Source organism: Bubalus kerabau, chromosome 11, assembly GCF_029407905.1.
Source record: "Bubalus kerabau isolate K-KA32 ecotype Philippines breed swamp buffalo chromosome 11, PCC_UOA_SB_1v2, whole genome shotgun sequence".
NCBI lineage: Eukaryota > Metazoa > Chordata > Mammalia > Artiodactyla > Bovidae > Bubalus > Bubalus kerabau.
In genome coordinates, this window is record NC_073634.1 from 104,341,283 (window position 1) to 104,365,883 (window position 24,601).

The 24,601-nt window shown below is 51.4% G+C and overlaps 1 protein-coding gene across 14 annotated transcripts in view; it reads left to right on the forward strand.

Moving 5' to 3' along the window:
• Positions 1-24,601, forward strand: part of PRRC2B (proline rich coiled-coil 2B) — an 80,313-nt gene that overhangs the window by 18,577 nt on the left and 37,135 nt on the right. For 11 of the 14 annotated variants that reach the window (XM_055541432.1, XM_055541441.1, XM_055541435.1 and 8 more), the window contains exons 2-9: positions 9,577-9,746; positions 10,757-10,934; positions 12,962-13,064; positions 15,350-15,422; positions 19,401-19,544; positions 21,414-21,655; positions 22,111-22,232; positions 22,667-22,809. In XM_055541432.1, the coding sequence (XP_055397407.1) occupies positions 9,632-9,746; positions 10,757-10,934; positions 12,962-13,064; positions 15,350-15,422; positions 19,401-19,544; positions 21,414-21,655; positions 22,111-22,232; positions 22,667-22,809 (1,120 nt within the window). In that variant the 5' untranslated portion in view covers positions 9,577-9,631. Of the gene's footprint in view, positions 1-9,576; positions 9,747-10,756; positions 10,935-12,961; positions 13,065-15,349; positions 15,423-18,330; positions 18,415-19,400; positions 19,545-21,413; positions 21,656-22,110; positions 22,233-22,666; positions 22,810-24,601 lie in introns of those variants that run through there. The other 3 variants (XM_055541433.1, XM_055541445.1, XM_055541443.1) reach the window with 3 other exon arrangements.

Consider the following 24,601-nt stretch of genomic DNA (forward strand, 5'->3'; position numbering starts at 1 on the left):
TCAAGTGAAATTGAACGGAGGGTCATTTCTGGGATGTGTGTGCACATGTAGATAGGTACACAGTCGCGTTTACATACGTATGTGTAATTGTGTGTGTGTGTTTGTTGATGACACCACTCAGCTGCTTTTTTCCACGTGATCAGTGGTGGTTGTCTCGTAACGTCAGGACATCTAGAGCTGCCTTTTGCAGTTGTGGCAGCAGAGGTTTGCAAGGCCCTGAAGAAAGGATGGGTTAGGATGTCTGGTCATTTGGCACCATGTCCTTACAGAGCTCTCTGTTCTCTTGAGAAGGGAGGGAGCCTGAAGATGCAGGGGGGCTGGGGGTAAGGGAGTGACCAGGCCTGTTGGTGGATTCCTGCTCTGCCACGGAGGTCTCCATCGCACCTTGGGACCACTATTTCTAGTCTCTGCAACAGCCTTCCAAGTAGATCTGTCCCCACAGCGGGTTTGGGCTCACAGGCTCCTTCCGTCTTGGCGATCTGTGTGGAGAGAGCTGCTGCCTGCTGGAGGGAATTGCTCCTCGTGGGGAGGGCTTGCGCTCCCTGGTGATAGAGCTAATCTCTCTCTCTGTACCATCCTCTGTTTTCAGCAGTGGATCTGTGAGGTCCTGGGGTTTGGGGAGGTTGGAAGGCGTGCTGTCTCCTGGGCTAAAGAAAAGCACTTCCTGCCAGTTAGTCCTCTTGCTTGCTTCCAGTGCCCAGATTCCAGCTGCTGCGGGTGACGTCATTCCTACAGGAAGGGCTTTGGGTGTAAACACCGTCGCTGGTGGCTGCACCTGGCGGGAGAGTGACAGGCGCGGCCGGCTGGGCCAGTGGCCTCCGGTGCTTGTGCTCAGCTTGTCTGCGATATTCTCTAAGCTCTCCTTAAAATCGCTCTCATAATTTTTTTAAACAAAGATCTGTTTAGAATTCAGATAGTAGTTTTTGACTTCCGTTGCTGAACTCTTGAAGTAGGAAACAAAACCACAATGGAAGAGTAGCAGGAGGCAGATAATTAGCATCGCAGCACAGTGGCCCCTGCGTCCCAGTGACTTGTGCTGGTGAAGAGGTCCAGCAGTGTGACTGGGAGCTGGGTGACGGGTGATCATTTTTCATTTTGTTTTTTAAGCTTCACGGTTTTTCTGTATCAAGCATATATTCCTTGTTACTAAGACATGTTAGGGGTAAATGAATGAGCAGGACCAGGGCTGTCCACCGCAGGTCTGTCCTCACCCCGGCGTGTGGTTGCCTTGGATACCCTGCTTACTGCCCTCACGTGGGATGCCTTGAAACCGGGGCAGTTCAGTGCTGTTCAGTGCTGTTCAGAAGGTGGTCGCAGTGGAGTGTTGATCTCGAGGGTTTCTGAGCATTAAAGCACATCTCTGTCTCCTAAGAATTAATTAAAGGCATCCACAGGCAGATCCTGAACCCCTGAGAATTTTTGGTCTTGGTTTGAAGGTCTGCTCTCTGCCGTCAGGGTCCTTAGGCTGTGAGACCGCAGAGAGGCCCCTGGAGCCTGGAGGTAGGCAGGAAGCTGGAGGCGTCACTGGCCGCAGAGGAGTGGGAAGATTGAGTAGTGTTGCAGGGCCAATGGTGGTGCTGAGCCTGGGGCCCGACCTGCGGGAGAGCCCTGGGTCGCGTGTGTTGTGTTCTTCATTCATTTATTCCTGATGCCAGCCTTTGAGGTGCATAGCAGGGTGTTCATCTCAGTAAATCCACAGGGAAACCGGCCAGCGTGGAGGTGACATGCTGACCTGAGTTTGGAGAGAGGAGAGTGGTGGGGGTGGGGTGGGGACGAGAGTGGCAGGGGTGTGGGGTCGCCTGTTGGTCCTGGATTTGACCCTCCAGCAAGCATCGGGATGAGTTTGAAGGTGTCTGAGCAGGTGCCCGTGACCTGGTTTGGTTCTGGTGGGGGGTGTTTAGGGCTGGATGGGGTTCAGGGCAGCGGGGGCGGGGCTTGCAGACCCCATGTGCCGGACAAGTGTTTAACTGCTGTAGCTTCCTGAGTGTGCTGTCTCCTGGGGGTGTGGCCCTCCTCGCTTGTCTCTCCTGCATCGTTCCCACCCGTTTGTTGTCCCTCAGGCCTTTATTTTCCTTCTGCTTGTTCTCCTTCCTTTGGAGGCTCGTGCTGTGTTCTGCAGTCATGCCTCACGCCTGTCCTGCAGAAACCTCACCTGCCTGGGGCTCCTGCAGGTGGAATGATTGGGCCCAAGCTCCAGCTTTGCAGGTGGGCCAGCTCCTGCCTGTTGGGGCCTGGAGAAATGTGGCGGGGGGTCCCCTGCTTCTGGCAAGCCAACCTGATTTTCTGACTGGGGCCCTGAAGGGAGCCACTGAAGCCGAAGGTGTGGAGTTGGTGGTGCTATCGCTGGGCGAGACAGCAGAAGCCCCCCTGCAAACCCAGGTGGGGTTCCCCACTCTCCACCCTCCACCACATCCTGGGGCATATGTGAACCCCTCTTTGTTGAGCCCATTTCCATATCTACTTCTCCCTTTAGACTAGGGGTCCCGTGGCCGCAGCCCCCAGCGCCGGCCTCCTTCCTGTTTCGGTGAATGGAGCTTCGCTGGAACCCAGCTCTGCTGCTTCCTGTGTTCTGGTCGCAGCAGTGCAGGGCGGGGTGGCGTGTGCCAGAGGTGCTTAGTCCGGCCCTCCACAGGAGGCACTGTGTCTTTGTTGCCTCCACAATCCCAGCGCTGAGTAGCCCCTCGGCAGCCACAGAGTGGGCAGCACACATCTGAGAACTTGATGGTTGGCACCTACCCTGTGTTAACGTTCTTTTTCCACAGACGCTGACATGTTGGAGAAGGATGGGATTATTTATTCATCTCATCCTGGATTGTGTGGTGATGGTTCTTTATGTTCTGACTGAGACTGGACAAGCATACTGTCTGGCGACCATGTCCTTTCCAGACCTGCCTATTTCCTGACCTGTTTACCCAGCCCCGCTCTCCGCTTCCATTCCTGAGCGGTTCATGCTTTTTGGTGTGTTCTTTGTGGTAGTGGGATCTTTCTTTCCTTTCTCCTCACCCCAGGTTGGGGGCTTCTGCTTGTGCCTGGTGGCTGTGGCGCCTAGGCTGAATGCACTGTTTTTGTGGCTTGTGGGTCTTCCCCGGGGACCCCTCCTCTCTGAGCGCGCAGTGGGCCCTTCAGTGTCGGTGACTGGAGAAGAGAGCCACATGGTGCTGGCTCCAGGCGTCCTCAGGATTGACGACTGCTCAGGAAAGCAGATGATTTGCCCAAATGTTGCCAGACTCAGGGACACCTGTGAAAAGCCTGGGTTTGCCCCAGTATAAACCCGGTTGTTGTTGGTCAGCAGCATTGGTGTGTAGAAAATGTTTTGTTTTTAAGCACCTTGTCCAGTCCTGTCATCTGTGCAGTTGCCCAGGAGGCACCCTTTGAGCCAGGGTTGCCACATGTCTGAGCCAGGGCGCTCGCTGTCCCCCAGGCCGGGCCCCAGCAGCCTGGAGTTAGGGTCCCTGGGCAGAGAGTCTGCAGCCAGGTGTCCCCGCCTGGGCTCCAGGCCTGCCCCAGCACTCAGTGGCCTGTGACCCTGGACGGTTTACTGCTCTGTCCTGACCATAATGTAGTGTCCTTCTCTGTAAAGCGGACTGATGACCACAGTGTCTTCTGAGCACGGAGGGCAGCGAGTGTCAGCGGGTGCCCAGCTCGCCCTGAGTGCTACCCCGGGGAGTCCCCAGCTGGGCGGGCATCTGCCACTGGCTGGTACCCAAGTGGAAGTGAAATGAATCCTATTACTCGGAAATGGCTTTTTATAAGCTGGAAGCTGGGAGGTCCTCCCTCTGGTGGACGAGAGCAGGCTTCTTCTGGTGACCTGAAGGCTGGGACTACTGTCTGGAGGGGCGGGGCCTGGACTAAGTTGCCTTTGTGGGCGAATCTTTCTGGTTCCTTTGTTCTTGTAGAGCCTGGCCTCTCGGCACTTTTAGGAAAGGAAAGTTGCCAGAATAGGCAGACCCGGATTTAAGATGTCCTTTTCTTCATTCCCCTAAAGTTGTCTTCACATGGATTTGGCGTGCTTTTTGCTTCTTTCTTTCTTGGTGAGAATGCCCAGGGACCCAGGCAGGGCCTGGGGAGGGCGGGCCTGGGTGGTGGGGAGGGCTTCCAGCAGGAGGGCAGGACGGGGCTCCCTTGTCTTGTAGTTGCTGTAGATGGAGTACCAAGGACCCAAATTAGATCTTGTTTAGGAAAAAAAAGCAACACCCCAGAAAAGAATTCTGCTGCATACAAAAGGGAGCGTGTGCAGAGTGAGAGCCCTGGCTGGGCTCCAGGCTTGCTCTGTGCCGCCCACAGAACCTGGAGTCTCCACTGGTTCGTCCCCAACGAGCCAGGCTGAACGGACATGCCCCTGACCCACGAGAAGCGTGTTCTCTGGCCTCCCAGCCTCAGGAGCCACACCCACATGTTTGTCTCTGCCATCTGACAGGCTAGTCGAGCCCTTGACTAGTAATCTTTGCTTGTGTATTGACAGACCAGAAACTCAGCAGATATTCGTAAGCTGGGTAAAGCCATACCAACAGTATTCTGGGCCTGATGTTTGTGAAAACCCAGGGGTAGGCAGAGCAGCCAGAGACGCAGGTGGGGCAGAGCTGGGCCCTAGATGCGACCCCGATTCTTGGAGGAGATGGATACCTGTGTGCTGGTGGGGAAACCAGAATGAGTTTATTTGTTATTAGTGTTTGTTCAGTGAAGTCTTCATGCAAAGAACCCTTGTATGCCCTGAGGCTGGTGTCTGTAACCTTGCTTTGTAAGGGGCCAGGTACATACCAGTATTTGTTGCTCTCTGGGCCCTATGCGGCCTCTCGCAGTTTGGTCAGGCTGGCTGTGTGTAACTGGCCTGCCTTGCTGGAGGGAGAATTGGGCCCGAAGGACGCCCATCTGTGCACTCTACGTGGAGCCTTATGGTGAACAAGTATCAGGCCCCCTCCCCCACAGGGGGCTGTTTCCATAGCAATGGTGACTCAGTCGCATTGCCTGTTAGCACCCCAGATTTCTGTAGCAATGCAGAATCCAGTCCTGATGTGTGGTGAGACGCTGCTTTGACAATAAACCACGTAATTTCATGGCCATGGGTTATTAACATTGGGTATGTTTGATTTTAGAACCTCTTGGCATTTGTGAAATCTAGCTGTGGTCCCTCAGTCTGTGTGGGAAAACTGAGGTCTAGAGCGGCCAGTAGTGTTCTCAAGTGCATAACTTGGTTAAAAAGTGGGAAAAGGGCCTTCCAAAAAGTACGCCTGTGGGTTCAGAGCAGGTGTTAGTCCAGCGCTCTCCTGTCTTGGATTCACTGAGGGGCTTTTGTCAAAAGGAGTAGAAAGCATATTCCCTAAACGTAGTACGTGCTCAGTTAGCATTTGCTGAGGGGTTGAGTTATTTAGAGGATGTAATTCAATTGTTGACTGATTAACACTTCTTAGCTCCCATTGGTTCAGATATTTTCCTTATTTTTTTCCAGGGTGCCAAGAGTGGGGGTGCAGAAAGGCTCTGGTTCCCTAGTGCTTCTTGAGGGGGGGCTGGTTATTTATGAGTGGTGTGGTGTCACCAGGAAACCCACTGAGTGCTCTGTGTCCACTCTGACCTGTGTGCACTCTGACCTCTGCCCCGGGTCCCAGGCAGTGCAGAATCAGGGAGATCTGTTTGTATCAGTGAACTGGTGGAAATTTGGACTAACGAATACTTACTTCTTAAGATTTATTTTTTATTGCGGTAACACTGGTTTATAACATTGTATGTTTTATCTGTACAACTTGGTGTTTCTATTTCTTGTGCCCCAGAGCATGCTGACCACAAAAAATGGAGTTTCCATCCATCATACAGATGATCTTCTGCCATTTCTTCCTCTCCTTGTCCCTTCCTTTCTGCTCACCACTGTTCTCTGTATCTGTGTGTGTGTTTGCTTTGGTTTCATTTATTTTTTGTTTGTTGGTTTGATTTTTATATTCCACCTGTGGGTTGAAATCATACAATATTTGTCTTTCTACATCTGACGTATTTCATTTAGCATTATACCCTAAAGGTTCATCCTTGTTGTCACAAATGGCACAGTTTTGTCTTTTTAAGTGGCTGGTAGTATTTCATTGTGTATATGTATCACAACTTCTTTATTCATTCATCCTTTTGGCTATTGTAAATAATGCTGTGATGAACATTGGGGTACATACATCTTTTCAAATTAGTATTTTCATATTCTTCGCATAAATTCCCAGAAGTGGGATTGTCAGGATTATGTGATAGTTCAAGTCTTAATTTTTTTGACTGCCCAGAATGTCTGATGAATAATTCTTATTTCACTTGTCTTTGTTGGTTTGGTTTTTAATTCAGTAAGGAATAGTGTATCTGGATTTAAGTGGGTGATGCTGCATCTGTAGTCCTGCAAGTTGTGTGGCTGGGAGGAAGGCACCGCTGGCTTTGTTTAGAAGTGTTTGTAGGTTCAGGGGCAGCAGAGATGTGGCTGTGACTTAGCGTTTCCCACGACAGTGCTAAAGTGAGACATTCTGGAACATGCTTCTTATTAATCAGCTGTGTGACTGCAGACATGTAGGCTGGACGTGGGGCGGAGATTGTATCCCAGGCCCAGCTCAGGGCTTGGACACATGGCAGTGCCTGCCTGGTAAAGACGTGTTGAATGAATAAATATATTAGTTTTCTGTTGTTGCTGTGACTGATGACCATAAAACTCTAGCAGCTGAAAACAAAACAGACACATTCTGTCCTGGTTCTGGATGTTGGAAGTCTGCAGTGATGTCGCTGGGCTGAAGTCAAAGCAGCGGCAGGGCTGCATTCCTCCTTGGGGCTTTCCTGGCCTGTGCAGCTTTTCCGGGCAGCCTGCACCCCTCTGCTCTTAGTCCTCTTCCACCTTTAAAGAGCCTTACTCCAACCTGTGCTCCTGTTAACCATTCAGACTCTGACCCTCCTGCCTCCCTCTCTAAGACCCTTGTGATTACATTAAGCCCACCCGGATAATCCAGGATGATCTGTCCATTTCAGATAAATCCTCAGTTTAATCATACCTGCAAAGTCCCTGTTGGCTGGGAAGGTAACATACTCACGGGTTCTGGGAATTAGGGCATCCACACTTCCGTTACTCAGCAGGCTGCGGGAGTGTGTGGAGAGTGCTCAGAGTCCTCAGTGGAGTAGTGCCCTACTGATGAATATGAGACTCCACCCCTCTGCCTGGGCAGCTCCCACTTTGGGGGGGCCCTGCTTGGACCCCTGCTGGAGCTGTAGGGCCTCCTCAGGGGTGCCCATCTATTTCCCGTGTTCAGGGCTTTTCCTTTTAGACCCAGAGTCAGCAGATTTTGCCAACCACATGTCCTGTTGCATATTCTTTGTTTTTTAAAAACAAGTGTGAAAATGTGTGTGGGGGGAATCATCTTTACCTTGAGGGCCTTACAAAATAAGCCATTGACTGGGGCCTGACTAGTATTTTGCCAACCCATGTTTTGGACTGAACCCTGCAGGCTGGGGCTGCCTATGGCTGTCACCTTGGGGGCAGTTTTCAAGGGCTCTTGTTAATAGTGCGATGTGTGCGCGCACGTGAGTGTATTGGGAGGGGTTCATGTTCCTACCCTAGTGAACTTTTCTGTTGTTCTATCTGACAGAAACATCTGAAAATTAGATCTTATCTAGTCTTTATGGAGAATTTCAGGTGGTTTTCCATTTGAAAGCTTATTAATTACTGGTCATTTTGAAATGGGACAAGATCCATTCTCTTTCCTGCAGGGCCTTGCAGCCCAGCGTTGGGAAGCAGTCTGGGGGGGTTAGTTATTACCAGTTCTGACTGTGGCAGAAACTCCCTGTGTGCAGCTTTAGAGGCGGGGATTTAAAGATAGAGGGTGTGTAGCCCCTGGCATGTGGGCAGGCACCGGAGAGGGAGCTGGCGTGGAGCGCTCTGATGGGCCATCTTGGTGAGCGCTTGCGTTTGTTTCTTCACGGGCTCGCTCTCCTTTGTTGGCCACTGCCGCACTGTTGGCCTTCTGGGGCCTGAGCGCTGGGCTGCGTGGGGGCCTCTCCTTGGCCGGCTGTGGCTGCCTAAACCGGGATCTGAGTGAGGAAGGGAGTTCAGTACCCATCTTGGGTGGCTCTGTCCTGGTGGCTCACTTGTAAAGAACCCACCCATCTGCTAATGCAGGGGATGCAGGTTCCATCCCTGGGTTGGGAAGATCCTCTGGAGGAGGAAACGGCAACCCACTCCAGTATTCTTGCCTGGAGAATCCCGCGGACAGAAGAGCCTGGCGGACTACAGTTCATGGGGTCCTAAGAGTCAGACATGACTTAGTAACTAAGCCATGCCACACCGTACCTGGTTGGCTGAAGCCCTGTGGAGAGGAGAGGGGCACTTCCGTGAAGGAGGGCGACTGCTGGATAGGTGACCCCTCCACATCGTATGCAACTCAGGACGCTCAGCCCTGGGTATCCGTCGAGGTGCTGGAGTGTTTCCAGATGCAGAACGTGTGCTTCTCTGTTCCTGCACCCGAGACAGTGACGGCAGGGCTTGAGTGTCACGTTTTACGTGACATGAGTGGCGGGACGGATGCGCCCAGCTCACTGGCTGTGCTCCTCCGGCCGCGCTGGCTTCAGAATAGGGCGAAACGACTAACCTTTCTGCAGCAGCTACGCCGGGTGCCTGTTGTGAGTCATGGATATTTTCACTTCCGTTTTGTCATTGAAAACATTTTATCACTAGGCCTAAGTTGATGCTTTAGCTTTTTCCCCCATATGTTAATTCCAGTGGGAAGTAACAGTCACTTGTACAAGTTTTTGTTCTCCCACGATCAAACTTAGAACCTAAAGCCAAGGGTGAGTGTAGAATGAAAGCACTGGAGCCGGTGGTCCTCAGTGCCCGGCACGTGGCCTCACTGGGTATTTAAATCGATGAATGCCAAAGTGAACAAGGAAGGTGCTTCTGGAGGAGCCGGCGGAAAGATAGAAGGTGGCACTCAGGAGACGCTGCTTCCTGGGCTGGCCTTTCAAGATTTTCTCCCAGTGGAGGGCAGGCGTGGACAGTACTGCCCACATGGGCTCCTCTCCCCAAGGGGGCTTGCTCTCCAGTCCACGCCTCAGAGAGCCCTGCTCTTGGTGCCTGAACAGGTGTTTCCCTCTGGGTGCTGGTTCTTTGGTTTGAAAAGCGCCCATACCAGCTGCTTCAGGTGATTTCCTGGCTGTACACTTCCCTCTGGTTTGGTTTTGCTCATCCTGGGAATGGACAGCTTTCCATGAGGAAGGCGTTATTTGTGATGTTACATTGTTGTGCTACAAGGGAATGAGCCTTTGTTTTTCCACCTTGAGGAGCTGTCCTTGATTCAGAGGGCCTGATGTGTGAAGTTTACCTCTCATTGTGGCTGGTGAGTGAGAGAGTGCAGCTGATTTGCAGGCAGGGAGAGTTCCTATCATTGGAGGTGGGGTGGTGTCTACAAGATGCTCTTTAAATGTGAGAAAGGCTGCCTGTGCGTGGGAAGGGCATCTTTCTAGGGACAGAGTCCGAAGCTTTCTTCACATCTTCAAGGAGATCCATAATCCCTAAGGATTCAGTTCACTGGATCAGAGGTTCTGGTGGATTAAACTTTTTTTCCCCTCATTTCAAAGGCAGATCGGGAGCGGTGCCGAGAAAAATTTCCTTACTAGATGACATTTCATCGCAATGTCCGATCGTTTGGGGCAAATAACCAAGGGCAAGGATGGGAAAAGCAAGTATTCGACTCTCAGCCTGTTTGACAAGTATAAAGGAAAATCAGTAGATTCAATCAGATCCTCAGGTAAGAGCTGGTGGGGGCCCAGTACCCTATGCTTTCCCTCAGGCGAGACTTTCGGGTCTAGGACCAGGAAAACCTAGGGTCCCCTGTCTGGTCAGACAGATGTGGTCCACACAAGCCAGTCTTCTGGGCCCATGGGGTCACCCCCATAGTTATTGGGAAGGCCATTACCCTCTACTTCTATGTGATGTCCTATTTCAGACCCTGGACTGTTCCTGACGGCTGTAGCAGGGTTCTTTCCTCATCTGTCTTGTCTTATTGAAGCTTGGGCTATTTTGAGCCCGATGGGTAGAATGGAATTTAATTTGCACTAGAGCTACCCTTTTTAGCTTTCTTGGTTCTGCTATTCCGGAACTTGGTGGGAAAATTTCCTGTTGATTCTGTCCACACCCCCTGAGAATCTTTTGAATGTCGGGGGCCCTGCTTAGGCTTGGCTGAGTCCCCGCAGTCCTGCTGTCATGAGGCCAGAGCAGTCTCCCCTTGCAGAGGGCTGGTGATTCTGTGGGATGGAGGTTTTGGGGCCTGACTCTTCACTGTGTCCTAAACTTAAACTCCCTGAGCCTACTGCCCACAAGTAACCGGAAGCCTCTGCAGTGGCTTCAGCAGCCTGTGTCTCTGAAGGCCTTAGTGAAGTGACTACAAGTTACGACCAGGCACTTTTGTGTGTGTTTCTGTTTTAAGTATTTCTATGTATTTATTTAGCTGCACTGGGCGTTAGTTGCCGCACACAGGGTCTTTAGTTACAGCACGCGGGATCTTAATTGTAGCGTGTGGGGTCTAGCTCCCTGACCAGAGATTGAACCCAGCCCCCTGCGTTGGCACTGCAGACTCTTAAGTCTCTGGACCACAAGGGGAGTTCCTGCTGTGTGTTTTCATGGCAGATCTGTCCCTTGTGTTTCGTTTGGTTGCCATTGTCATCATCGCTTAGAGTTTAGAAGAGCAGCTGAGTAAACCCAGCATCTCTGCTTCCGTGACTTCCTGTGCAACATCTCTTTCCATCCCTCCCCCCGCAGTTATTCCTCGACATGGCTTACAAAGTCTTGGGAAAGTTGCCACGGCCCGGCGCATGCCACCACCTGCAAACCTGCCAAGCCTGAAGTCTGAAAACAAAGGAAACGACCCCAACATCGTGATAGTACCCAAGGACGGAACAGGATGGGCAAACAAGCAGGACCAGCAAGACCCAAAGAGGTGAGAGTGAGGGGTGGGCGGTGGGCGGGAGTTGGAGGACGCCTCTTCCACCTCTACTCCTGCTGCTGAGTTGTTTCTCGCTTCCTGGCTCCTGGAGCCAAAGCAGCAGGGTTTCTGTGAGCCACCTAGTCCCCAGTGATCAGTGTCCCTTGTGTCTTATTAAAAAAGCCCTCATCACTCCCAGAGGAGCTTATGCAATGACTCGAGCCAGTTCCTGCACAAGCCACTGTGGACAGAGCCAAGTGCTTGATTTTGGTTGGGGTCCCCGGGTGCCGAGCCCCAGGTGGAGAAGGAGGAGCCTTCCGCGTTGAGGGATTGCAGCGCCCCACACAGGCAGCTGCCCTGCTTCCCACAACCTGGTCACTGAGGAGAGCCATGCTGGGTCCAGGCACTCCGGGTCAGTATGCAGCTGCCCTGCATCAGGGACGGGCAGGAAGGCATCAAGGAAGGACATGGCGTCACTAAGGCCGGCAGGCAGAACCCGGCTGCTGGGGTGTGCTTGTCAGGCAGTGGAAACGGAGCAGTTTGGCCTCGTCCACCTTTGTGTCCCTGAGGTCCGGCTGCTGATACTCTGGACCCAGAAAGTAAAGGTGGCCCAGATCACGGCCTGCCAACCAGGGTCCTTTTCTCTAATTGAAAATGGCCCAAAGCTTCCTGTAGTTAATTCAGACAAGATGTAGAGAGTGAACAGATTATTCGGCCAGGTGATCAATCAGTAATAACCAAATATTGTAAACATTTCCTAACAGTCTGAATAGGGATCGTCCCGATTCATGATATAGTGTGACTTGTAGAATCAGACACTGCTGTGTGATTTCTAGCCAGGCCATTTATTAGCTTTGTGGAAGCTGGGGAACCATTTGACTTCTGACCATCAGTGTCCTCCTGTGAAGTACAAATAACCCCTGGCTCCAGGGGTGGCTACAGGAGAGGGACGAGAAGACATGGGTTACGTGCTTGGCACAGGGCCTGGTGCTTAGCAGATGTCAATGTTACTCTTCCTGTCAATCAAAAACACTGTAGCCTCTAATGAAGCTGATGCTACACGTTTCAGTGTAAGCAGTGAAATGCCTCTGCTACTGCTAGTTCTAGAGACAGAGGACAAAAGCTCGCTCCCTCCTTTTATCCAGTCTTAACGCACCGTCGGCATGGCATCAGGCAGCTTGAACGGGGCTGGTGTGCTGAAGCATGTTAGCCAGCGAGAGGTGGAGGGCGTTGGTCGTGGCAGCAGACACTGGCGCTGTGTCTCTGCTGCCCATCCCTGGTGGTCGGGGAGGTGGCTGAGTGGGGAGGGCCATACCTGCTGGGACTCAGTGTTTGGAGCACACAGAGAAGTTCGCTGTGGTTTTATCTGTCATGGAAGAGAACCTGGAGATTGGCACATTCTAGGCCTTTCACCTGTGTCATTAGAAGAAAGCAGTGGATCCACGTGTGTTGTCATAGAAAGATGTCGGGTACTGAGTTAAACACAAGTTACTGAGGTGTATGTGTGGTGTTAGCCCACTTGTGTTAAAAAGTACTATGCTAACGTGTGTAGAAAAATCTGCTAGAGTTTCTCTGGAGGATGAGATGGTGGCACATTCTGTATTGTATGTATTTATTTTTGCCTTGAGCATATATTTTTTTTTCATAAACCAATAGGTTAAAAAAAAAAAATTTCCTGTTTCAGAGTGGTCAGCCCCTGAGGAGCTGTGAACCCTTGGTCAGGAGTGAGAGGCGGGGGCCCCTCCACCCACCGCTGTAGCCGCCCTTGTGGCAGATCCTCCGTCTCTTTGTTGTTCGCCCCTTTGTTGTTCACAGCGGGCTTTCAGTCTTTGCAGACAGAAGCTGTGCAGGAAGGCAGAGGACTGGCCATCCTGTTAGGGGTCGGTGAGCAGACCTCATATGTGGTCCAGTTTCTCGTTCTCTTGGCCAGCCTAGGAGTCTGCCGGGTGGAGGTATTTTTATCCGCCAGAGGAGGTCAGAGTGTGGAGGGACCCTGAGGCCATGGCCTGTCTGATCCTCATGTGTGTCCTGCCTTTGTCCAGTTCCAGTGTGACGGCCTCTCAGCCGCTGGAGTTGCTGCCGCAGCCGGGTTTGCAGAAATCTGTCTCCAATTTGCAGAAGCCGACACAGTCGATCAGTCAGGAGGTAGGTGCTGGGGACCCCATCGCCGAGAAGGGTGGCTCCGTGTGACCTGCCCGTTCCAGAGGCCAACCTGAAGAGTGACGTTCAAGAAAGACCCAGATTCAGGATAGAATGTAGATGCCTAGCTGGATTCCTGTTGGCTTAGCTCAACGTGAGTCACCTGGGCAGCTGCATGCTAGATCCGGGTCCCCCGGTGTCTCCCTGGAAGCGAGAGCCATAAGGAGACAGCAAGCGTTAGGCCACAGGAGGTTCAACAGTCTGGTGAGTTTAGAAAGCAAAACAAAGCAGTCGCCTTCACTGGGTTTTCTTAGTGTCAGACTTTCTCTCTGTATCTTCAGTATGCTGATGTGTCCTGGGTCTCCAGGTGAAGGACATTGTGGACAGTAGTCCCCGAATTTACTTGTCCTTGGAAATGTCTTTTAGCAGACTGTCTCTGGGGACTAGTGTTTCTCAGAACACACTTTGTGGAATAATGAGGTATAATCCTTCATTTGTTGATATATTTCAGACACCTCTAAACAGAAAATCATGATTAATCAAGAGGTCTTACTGTACGTGGTTCATCAGCATCTGTGGGTTACAGAGGCTGGTAGCTGGAAATCTGGACAGATACCTGGCACTCGCTGGCTCTCTTAAAAAGAGCCACTCTGTGGGGAACATTCATGGCTTTGCCAGAGGGACACCCTCCTCCAGCCAACACTGAACTGTGCTTTAATTATTATTATTATTTTTTTTTGAACTGTGCTTTTAAATCAAAGGAAAAGAAGAAAAAAAAATCTACATTCATGTGAGACTCCATGTTCACCAGCCTAAGTCCACTGAGGCCTGTTGAACAGTGGGTAGCGTGGAGTTCGTGTCTCTTTCCCAGATTTGAGACCGAGTGCGGTTAAGGGGCCTTGGTTGTTTCTGCAGCCCTGGCTCTATGTCAGAGCTGGCTCTTTGAGCCTGTTGGAGATGAGCTCACTGCGTCCCTGCCACGCAGGGCCTGGGCTCCTGTGGAGAACGGGTGCTATGGGACTGTTGGGGTTGGGTCAGGCCGTGCCCTGGAGCCAGCCCGTGGCCCCTCTATCTGGCGCTTCCTGGCTTTCCTCTCCTGCAGAGATGGTGAGAGGAAGAGACCCCCAGTGTTTTCTGGCTTTGAAACCTCATCTCAGAGGCAGTTCGACTCTGGGCATGCGATTTGCTGCAGTGTTAGTAACCCTTCCTCGGCCGGCCCCATAGGCCTTCTCTTCCAATTTGGTGCCCTTGGTGGGTGAGGGCCAGGGGCCCTGTGACTGCAGACCCCAAGGGGGTGGCTGTGGGATAGCAGTGACCTGGGGCCTCTGCCTCCTGGTCTGGAGGCCCACCTTCGGCCCCCAGCTGTTCAGACTCCCCAGGGCTTGTGGGCATTCCAGGTCACTCGGGGCAAGTCTTTGATAAATGGGTTGTTGCACCTGGTCAGCTCTGCCTTGCAGGCTAGAGAGACCACCGTCTGCCCTGAGCATGTGTGGAGGTGGCAGCAGGGGAGGACAGAAGGAGGGAATTATTTGATCTGGGATCCAGTCCAGTGGGTGATGAGACGTCATGCTGCGTCAGCTTGGTTTTGTGTATCTTTACCTTCAATTGTTAAGGCATGTTGCTGGGAGAGGCAGCTGAGCTCAGTGGTTGGGGACCTGAAGGGGCTTTGGACCCTGGCAGGGTGGGAACAAGTCCTGGTCCTCCCTCCCTAGTTGGGTGTCTAACCCAGGTGACCCTGGTGTCCCTGGCACCTGGTCTGCATGTAGGGAGCTTTCAGCAAAGCTGCACCTAGCTGGCGAGCTCAGATGAGGCGGGAGTGGAAGGCTGGGCTTGGGGAGTCGGGCCTTGGAGGATGACAGTAGCCATGGGAAGTGGTACTGGGCTGGCCAGTGACACAGCAGGCACGTCAGCTTTCCCACGCGTGTGTTCTCTTAGCAGTGGCACAGTTTTTAAGGTACGCACTCGAATTGGGTGTGGTCTTGTCCCTGGAGCAAGACAGAGGAGCTCTGTGTGGGCACGTGTTCCAGGCTGTGGCTCCGGCTCTGCTCTGTGACCCTGGGCTGACCGCTTGCCCTCCGGCCTGTTCTGCATCTGTCATGTGGCCAGTGCTTCCTGAGCCCGGGCTGCTTCCTGAGTGGAAGGCTATGTGGCAAGCACGTGTGCTTGGGTCCTGCCCAGCTGGTGGTAGTGGGTACAGCGATGTAGCCTCGGGGCACCTTGCTGTGACATGGTCGGGGCATGGACAGCAGCCCGCTGGGCTGGCCCTGTTCTCATTCTCTTCCTTCTTTCAGAATACAAATTCAGCTCCAGGTGGACCAAAGTCATGGGCACAGCTGAATGGAAAGCCAGCAGGACACGAAGGTGGTAAGTGAGCATGTGGTGTCGCACTGGGTTGTGGGAGGGACGAGTACCTTTTCTGGACTGTCCCAGTTCAGTCCAGGCAGTCTTTAGCCTGAAGCTTTGTGGACTGTCCTTGCTGAGCGAGGTACTGCCTTTGCCTGGCGTGGAGGCGCTGATTCTGCGGACCACGTCAGCTCTCTGGTCTCATTGAACATTATCACTGAAGACAGTCCCCCAGGTGTGCGGAGGAGACCCCAGCGCTGGCCCTGCACACCCTGGTTGGCTGAGCTGCTAAAGGAACGAGTCCTCACTCAGCGAGCACCCCCTCCTCCCTGGTGGGGCGAGGTGTCATGTGCGGGGTGCTGGCTTGCGGCCCGGGTTTGTAAATCAGCAGCCCTGGGAGCTGAGCTGCTTGCTTTTGGATGGTGGCACCAGAGCAGGCAGAGGTTACATGGGGTTTGTTGCCATGGTGTCCTGCCTGACACAGGGAGACACACTCAGACAGCTGTTCAGTCCAGGGACGGCGGAGGGCGCGTGGGAGGAGGAAGTGTCCAGAGCCTTAGGTCAGTGCCGAGTGGCGCGCTGAGATGGCCCCAGGGCAGGCCGGGGTACAGTGGCTGCGTGGTGTGGCAGGGGGCCGGGCTGTGGGCCCAAGGTCAGCAGGTGTTTTTGCAAGGAGCCAAACATCCGGATTTCTCTCTGGACTCGCCTGGTTTTCCAGTATTGGGGGTCTGTTTCTAGCACGACATGGCACCAGGCAGCGCCCCGAGCTGGAAGGAGAGGGATGGAGGTGTGAGCGGCTCGACCACAGCTGCCCTTGCCTCCGTGACCAGCGCAGGCCACCGTCTTTACCCTCAGCCCTCTCCTGGCGTTGCCTCTGTCTTCTACGCATCCCTGCCGGCCAAGGCCTTGCCAGGCCTCACGTGTCATGGTTGAGAATAGACACCAGCTCCACGCGCCAACTGCCCTGCGCACCTGGCTGCTCTGATGCCCTGAGCACGGGCCCTTCTGGGTTGGGTTGCTGTGCGGGTGAAGACTCGCCCCTTCCTCTGTCTCCAGTGGGGATGTCAGTCAGTCGGTGTGGCAGGGACGTGCAGCTGCAGCCGGGAGGGCGAGGTGGAGGGAGCCAGATAAGCAGAGAGGGATGGGTGGGGGGTGTGACCGGGCCTTTCAGACCTAGACAAGGTCCTTCCAGAGGCTTTGTGGAGACCGTTCACTGGGCTGTTCACAGTGGGTCTTTGCTCTCTGTAGCCTCTATTTCTGTGAGGTTGAAATATTTTTAAGTAAATTCAATGAACTTGTTTTTAATGAACAGGAACAATAGAGGTTACTTGAATTAAAGTTGGCACAGCTCTTATGGAGGGCAGCCTGGCACTGCCTATCAGTACCGGCCTGATACCCTCTGACCTGGCAGTTCCTCTGTGGGGTGATCACCCTGCAAGTGATACCTGTTACAGCTGTGTGACACAAGATCTCACTGCCACATTGTAATCGCAAAAGATTGGAAGCAGTCACTTGAAATGTCCATCAAATTATGGTACTTTAATGAAATGCTGTTTGGCTAGAAGGAAAAAAAATGCAGTTTTATACTGATCTGGCAAGCTTTCCAGGACATATTCTTAAGTGAAAAAAGCATAGAATAGTACGTAGAGTATTTTATCATTTGTGCAAAAACTCAGGATGAGAGAAAATACGTTTCTAGAAAATGTATGTGCATTAAAAAAAAATCTCTGGAGGGAAACATAAGAGGAAGGAAGAGAGGGAACAAAACAGAAAAGTGCATATTTTGTGAGGACATTTGATGTAGATCAGGGCTTCCCTGTTGGCTCAGACAGTAAAGAATCTGCCTGGAAAGCTGGAGACCCCAGGTTCGATCCCTGGGTTGGGAAGATCCCCTGGAGAAGGAAATGGCAACCCACTCTAGTATTCTTGCCTGGAAGATCCCATCGACGGAGGAGCCTGGCGGGCTGTAGTCCACAGGGTCGCAAAGAGTCCCACACGACTGAGCAACTGACACTTTCACTTTTCTTTGATGTGGAAAGATTGAGTACCTGGGTGGGAGGAGGGTTTCTGTTGATTCTTCTTTAAGGCTTTTTACCTTTGAACCTTTTGATTTACTTATGGAAATAAAACTTGGTTTAGAAAATAATTCTAAAACACAGTAAAATATCCTGTCAACATGTGGTAGCTCGTCTGGGAGGTGGCAGAATCCAGTAGCCCAAGAGGAAAGAAAAGACGTGTGCTGATTATGACCCCTTCTACGCGGGGGTTACAGCTTGTGAGGCTTCCAGGGCTGTGCACAGACATTGTCACGACTTTGGCACTGTTGAGGTTCTTCCTGAGTTGACAGACTCTGCATGTGGAGGGTGGTCCCAGGCCTGTTTCACCTGGACCAGGCCCAGGCCTAGGCCTGCCTGTGTGGTTCAGGCAGAGGCCGGAGGCGCGTGGCCCGCGGGGTCTGCTGCCTGAACCACCAGCAAGCAGGTCCCTCTGGGGCCATGCGAGAAGCCCCTGACTGTGCTGTCTCCGTTCCTCCTGGCAGAGAGCAGAGGGCAGGAGGGAGTGCTGGGTGAGCACTGCAGGGCATCGAAACCTTAGGAGTATGACTTTGCTGTGAATGTTGGAGTTCTTCACCTTCTCCTCTTTATCTCTGGAGGGCAAGTTTTATTCATGATTAGAATATCAGCTTCATGATTATCAAGACAGGAAAAAAGTACTAGGCTTTTATTGTTTTTTTGGTTATTACTTTAACTTCAAACTGTCTACCTTTTTTTGTGTGCGTGGCCACATGACATGTGAGATCATTCCTTGACCAGGAATGGAACCCATGCTCCCCTGCAGTGGGAGCTCGGAGTCTTAACCCCTGGACCACCAGGGAAGTCCGTCTGTTCATGCTTTTAAAGTATTGACTTTCATATTTCACTCCTGCCAGTGACCTTTTGATACAGTGAGGCAGCTGTGAGAGCAATGGTCCTCCTTCGTGACACCTGGCGATTGTCTCTCAAGTGAATCATTGGTTAGTAATGTGTCTGTTTACCCCCCTGGTGGGTTTATTTGACCCCCCTGGACCTTTTTACTAAGGGGGATGGTGAACGGATGGCCACCTTGAGCTTCTGCACTAACCCTGCTGCCTCTTTCTCACAAAGTCTGCTGTCGTCAGCAGGTCCTCTGATCAGTAATTCCTAGGGACAGACTTGGGTCTGTCTGGGGGTCAAGGTGAGCCACAGTTGGATATTTTACTGTGTGATGTTGCTGCTGTTAAGTTTGTGTGGTGCTGCACATGCGCTGTGTGTTCACTGAAGGGACCAGTCCCACTCCAAGCCCTAAAATGCATCACTTGTCAGTACCCATTCACTGAAGAGATGATCGCAGGGTCCTAGTGCTCCTTGCTCTGAGTGATAGGAGCAACGCTCAGGAAAGGCTATTTCTCTGCAGGGGTTGATAGTGTTGGGGACTGAATGAAAGAACAAGAAAAGAAGTTGTTCCTGGGATTATAAGAGAGTTAAAGTGTTTGGCCTTGCAGGGCTTGAGGAGCTTTGTAGGAAATGGTTTACTGGAGTGGACAGACAATCCAGGAGGCAGTGTGAGCTGTGAGGTGTTGGGGAGGAGCATTACCTTCACCCAAAAGCTGCTGGCCCCACTGGACAGGTTTCCCCAAAGACCGTGCTTGGCTCCCCCCGCCCAGGACCACCGCTGAAAGGATGGTACTGCCTTCCTCCAGGAGTGGGAAGGAAGGCTCAGACCGCAGTAGCTGCCATACCCAACCCCTGCCGTCTGTGACCAGCTCTGGCAGGGGGCCTGCTGCGGTCTGCAGGCAGTCTCCCCTCGTCACCCTCAGGAAACCCTGGTGCCACTCTGTGGGCACAGAAGGCCAGCACAGACGGCACCGCGGGAAGCAGCGCCCTCAGGGTGGTGGGGCCGCCAGTGTGCTCCAAGGCTGAAGCAGAGAACCATGGACCCCAGTCTCACCTGCCCCCTGAGTCTTTCTGATTCTCTTGACAGGTTTAAGGGCCTCAAGCCGACTGTTATCCTTCTCTCCCGAGGAATTTCCGACGCTGAAAGCAGCTGGAGGGCAGGACAAGGCTGGCAAAGAAAAGGGCGCCTTAGATCCGTCGTATGGGCCAGGACCAAGCCTCCGCCCTCAGAGTAAGTAAGCGACAGCCCCGTCTGGGAGCAGCAGGGTTCCCCTTCAGCTTCTGCCTTTCAGATACGCGCCATCTCTCAGGCAGCAGGCTCCCTGCCTGGAGAGCGCAGCCGGCGATCCTGTTCCGGGTCCTTGTGTCTGTGCGCTCACTTCCCAGGCTGGGCTGAAGGTCGTGCCTCCCTTCCCGTCCTTTGGGTCAGTCCAGGCCTGTGTCCGTCTTCCCCAGCAGTCATCGGAGGCTGTGCTGTGCCTGGGTGGTCACGGCAGGGACAGCTGGACCAAGGGCCAGTTAACTTGATCCCCAGTTCAAGCGCTTATCTTCTAAGCAGTGGTTTCCAGAGCTAGCTGAGTCCTGTCAGAATGACTTGGGCGTTCGTTAAGTCTGATTTCCAGCCCTTTCCCACCCCCCAGCCGAATTAGAATCTGTTTTTTAATGTTTCCCTGGTTGAGTAGCCAGCCCAGCACTCGTCTCCATGGCCCCTCATCTGGGGTCTGGCCAAGGGGTAAGCAGGGTTGTGTAGCAGTTCTTATCGGTAATACTTTTCTTCATGGCCTTGGGTGGTTAGAATTTAAGGTGTTGTTTGGGAATGGGATTTTCCATCAGTTTTAATCATGGATTCTGAAATAGCCCTTGAGGTGGGGAGTTGATCAGGTTTTGAAATATGAGAGAGTTTTTTATCTGCTTGTTTTGATTAATCCCCAAGTTATCCCAGAGTCAGAACGGATATCCTGTAAATGAAATGATCACTGTGAAACTCTTTGATAAAACATACTGTCTTCTCAGTGGTCTATGCTGGGTTATTTTGTTTGTTCCAAATATATAATCAGATTTATTAGGCCAGAAACATCAACTTTCTGGGATTAATTAAGATGAGCTGCTGTAGGACTATAACAGTTTAGAACTAGAAGAAGCTTCTGGAATCAATTCTGTCCCATTGTTTGAGAAGATGAACAAGCAGATGACCTTGGGTGACCAGGGCTTGGCTAAGGTCATGTACAAGGGGACTGAAGAGTTGGGAACAGAGTGACTTTGTGGCTCCGATCCTGGGTTCCATTCTGTTAGGGGTCAAGTACTCAAGGACCTTTCATGTTTCAACTTCTGTAACTATAAGTTGACCAAAAAGAGAAATCTTTTTGGCTCATCTGATTCCTTGTTGGCCTATAATCCTACCAGGTTTTGCTATGTTGAGCAGGAGAAAGCATCATCTTAAAACGATGGTCAGAGAGGGTTGGTAGATTTCAGTCTGTGAACTGCAGGAGGTCCCCCAGGCCACTGTGGGAGCAGGTGGGATGAGGCCTGGGCAGGGGGGCCCAGACCCTTTCAGCTCCTAGTTGAGGGGACCAGTAGCTGTTTTCTACATCACAGCTAGGAAGTCCCTAACTAGAGTTAGCACTGCTGAGCAGTGTTTGAACTCGCGTCAGGAACTCTGGTTCCAACATCAAGTCCAGTGCCAAGCCCGGTACCAGTCCCGATGGGACTGGGTCAGTATTAGTGGAAACAGTGGCTCAAGACTGCTCTTATGGGGCCTTCTGGGTCTCTTTGGGGTGTTAGGTCTCAGGTTGTGTGGTCTCTGAGTTGATGAAGGAAGACCACCCCTTGTTTACACTTGCCTTCCCTCTGAGCAGACTGTATTTTGTGTTTCTCTGACAGTCAGACACCCTCAGCAGTTTCATACTCATTGGCCAGATGTCTGCCCCCCACCTTCCCTGACAGACTTGACCAGTTGACTCAATTCTTCACTTTGGGTTTTTTTTTTTTTTTTTTTTTAATTTTTGGTGAGTGAGGGGGGTCCCTTGACCTTCAGAACCTCATACAATCCCTCCTCCCCCCTCCTCTTTCCTCTCCCCTTTTGCCCCCTTTCCATTTCCAGATGTGACAAGCTGGAGGGAGGGCGGTGGGCGAAACATAATTTCTGCCACGTCTCTGAGCGCCTCCCCAACTGAGCTGGGCAGCAGGAACTCGAGTGCGGGAGACGGAGCCCCCTCCTCGGCGTGCGCCAGCGAGTCTAAGGACCCCTCGCTCCGCCCGCCTCAGCCTGTCCGCAGAGGGGCTTCACAGTTCTTGGGGAGTGTATACCACCCACCTACATACCATGACATGCTTCCTGCCTTTGTAAGTCTTCAGAGTGTGCATTCTGTCCCCACAGAGTCAGATCGTTCATGTCCAGCAGAACCTACTTCACGGGGTTGAATGTCCTCCGTGGGCGTCCCCCATCCCCGCCCAGTCTCTCTACCCTGGTGCCTTATCCTGGAGGTTTCCATTGCTTTTGCATTTTCATTCCCCCGTTTCAAATTTTAAGGGCCTCTGGCTTCTTTCCCTGGTGATGCGGATGTTATCTTAACCTTGGTTCTTTTAGAAAAAGGAGAGGCAGGTATTCCCCAAGACACAAGTCCCCAGATTTGTGTACTGATGGCAGGAAAAATGGGGGAGATGGTGATAGGATTAATTGGGAAACCCCAAGACTTTCCTGTTTCTGTTTCCCGTTTGCCAGAACAAATTCTGATGCCAGTGGAACTTAGACTCTGGGCCATTACTGGAAAACCCTGTTCCTTGATGTTATGTTTCAGATGTGTTCGCCACAGTCATCAGAGAACCAGGGTACAGTGGAACGAGGATCTTTTCCCCTTCCTCATCTCCGTCTTGAACCCCGTGTTCCTTTTAGACAGTTCCAGATGAATGACCAAGACGGGTAAGGCCATTGCATTGTAGTCGCGGATGTAGAAGTCACCCTGGTTGGTGATATTGGGACAGTACAGTGGGTTTACATAGGAAAGTGCTTTGAGACCTCAGAAGCTAGAGACCCACCTGATACTCCAGGGTGTGTGGGAGGGCTGGCCTCTGGGGCAGGACGAGAGGAGGGGTTGTGAGTTCAGGTTCCTGATAGTTGTTTATTGCTGTTACCGTAGATTTAACACCGAGCATCTAAAACTGTAAAATGAAGCAGAACTTCTCTTGGGGATGTATTTGTTGATTATATGTTCTTTAAAAAGGGGAGGATTATAATATCAAGGGCACACGTGAACCTTTGCAGTGGGGGACGTAGTTTTGGAGAAGTATTTGGGTTTGCCTCCATCTGTGTACTTGACACCAGCCCAGCGTCTTTACCCTTCTCTCTGTCATCAGAAAAGAAAATAGACTGGGAGTGAGCCGCCCGATCCGTCCACTGAGGCCGCTGGTGGAGCGGGTGCCACGACCCACCATCGTCAACGCAGAAAACCTGAAGGGCCTCGATGACCTGGACACCGACGCCGACGATGGCTGGGCAGGTGGGTGGTGGCATTTGCCTGTGGGCTCTCGACTGACGGTTCAGCAGGCAGGGACTGCATTCTTGTTTCTGCTTCTTGCCAAGGTTGGCAGTTCCTGTGACACAGAGTCTACAGGGACCCCTGAGGGCAAGGGGCAGTAGACAGCCTTGGGCCCTGAGAGATCCTCGCTGGTACCCTTACCAGCAGTTGCTTCCTCACGCAGCCACGTTGTCTGTCTTGGTCTTTCATCTTACTCTTGGAGGGAGAAAGAGTTTTTGTAACGAAAGAGTTAAAACAGGAGTGTGATGAGCCCCACACAGCGCCCTGTCACTGCATTTCAGCAAGTTCCAACATTCTGCATTCTCATAATCACCCACACTCCTGATCTGATTATTTTCTTTAAAAATTCTTTTGGACGTTTGTTTCCAAGTAAAAGGCGCACATTTAGCTATACGGTTTTGATAAACCCATGTGCTTGAGCAGCACAGCCACGTCAAGACACAGTACTCACTCCGTCCCTTCCCAGCCAGTCTTCCTCCTGACTCGGCCCAAGGCCTCCCCCTTCTGATGAATCCTAACTGCAGATGGATGGAGTGGTGCAGCTTTCCTTCAGCTGTAAGGTTTGTGAGATCCATCAATGTTATTACATATGTCCGTGGTTGCTTTTAATTACTGAGGTATGTGTCATTGTATCAAATCCAGTAATTTGCCCGAAAGTTTATTATGGATGCTGTTGCTATTTCTCATGAGTTAATATCCAGTAGTGGAGTCGATGGTTAAAGAGGAGGTGTGTGATTAGGTTTGTCAGAAGCACCAGACCTCCGTGGTGGCTGGTGTGCACTCCAGCGGCAGTTCTGAGAATTTGGCCCTGCATCCTTACAGTGCTCTGATGTTCATCGCTTTAATTTTAGCTATTCCAGTGGGTGTGTAGCGTTAGCTCATTGTGCTTTTAATTTGCATCTTGCTGATGAGTAATCATACACTCGTTTTCATGCCGATTTGGCTTTACTGGTATCTTTTTTGAGTGTTCAGATACACATCCTTGGAGACTTAACATTTCACAAAAGTTTTGATCCATTTTCTCAGCACTGCGTTTTGATTAGCAGAAGTTTTAAATTTTGATGAAGTTTAACTTATAAATTTGTGTTTTTTATGGTTTATTGTGTCTTTTATAAAAATCTTTGTCCCTCCTGGTGTCAAAGAAACTCCCTTATGTTTTATAATTTTAACACTGATTTTTAGATGTGTGGTCCATGTATTAATTTGTATATGGTGTGAGATGGGAGTCAGGATACCCAGTTGTTCTACACCATTTGTGACAAGACTTCTCTTTCCCCGTGGCATTGCTTTGACACCTTTGCCAACAGTTGATTGATCACATAAGTGTGGGCCTAATTCTGGACCCTGTTTGTTCTATTTATTCATCCTTATGCCAATACCACATTGTAGCTCTGTAGTAAGTTAGTGTAAGTTTCCCAGCTTTGTTCATTTTTAAGATTATTTTACTCTTCTAAGTCCATTTTCATATAATTTTAGAATCTTTTTTTAAAAAAAATGATGTATGTAAGATTTGTAATGATATAGATATCACTCTTTTTCATCCCTGATAATTAGGTAATTTGTATTTTTTTTCTCTTGTTCACTTCTGCCAAGGGCTCATTAGTTTTACTCATCTTTACAAAGAGCTTTTGGCTTTAGTTTTCTCCATTGTTTTGTTTTCTAGTTCACTGATCATTTTAATTGGAACTTTCTAGATTTCTCATTTAATTCCATTGTAGCCACAAGGGCATATTCTGTGTGACTTCCATTCTTT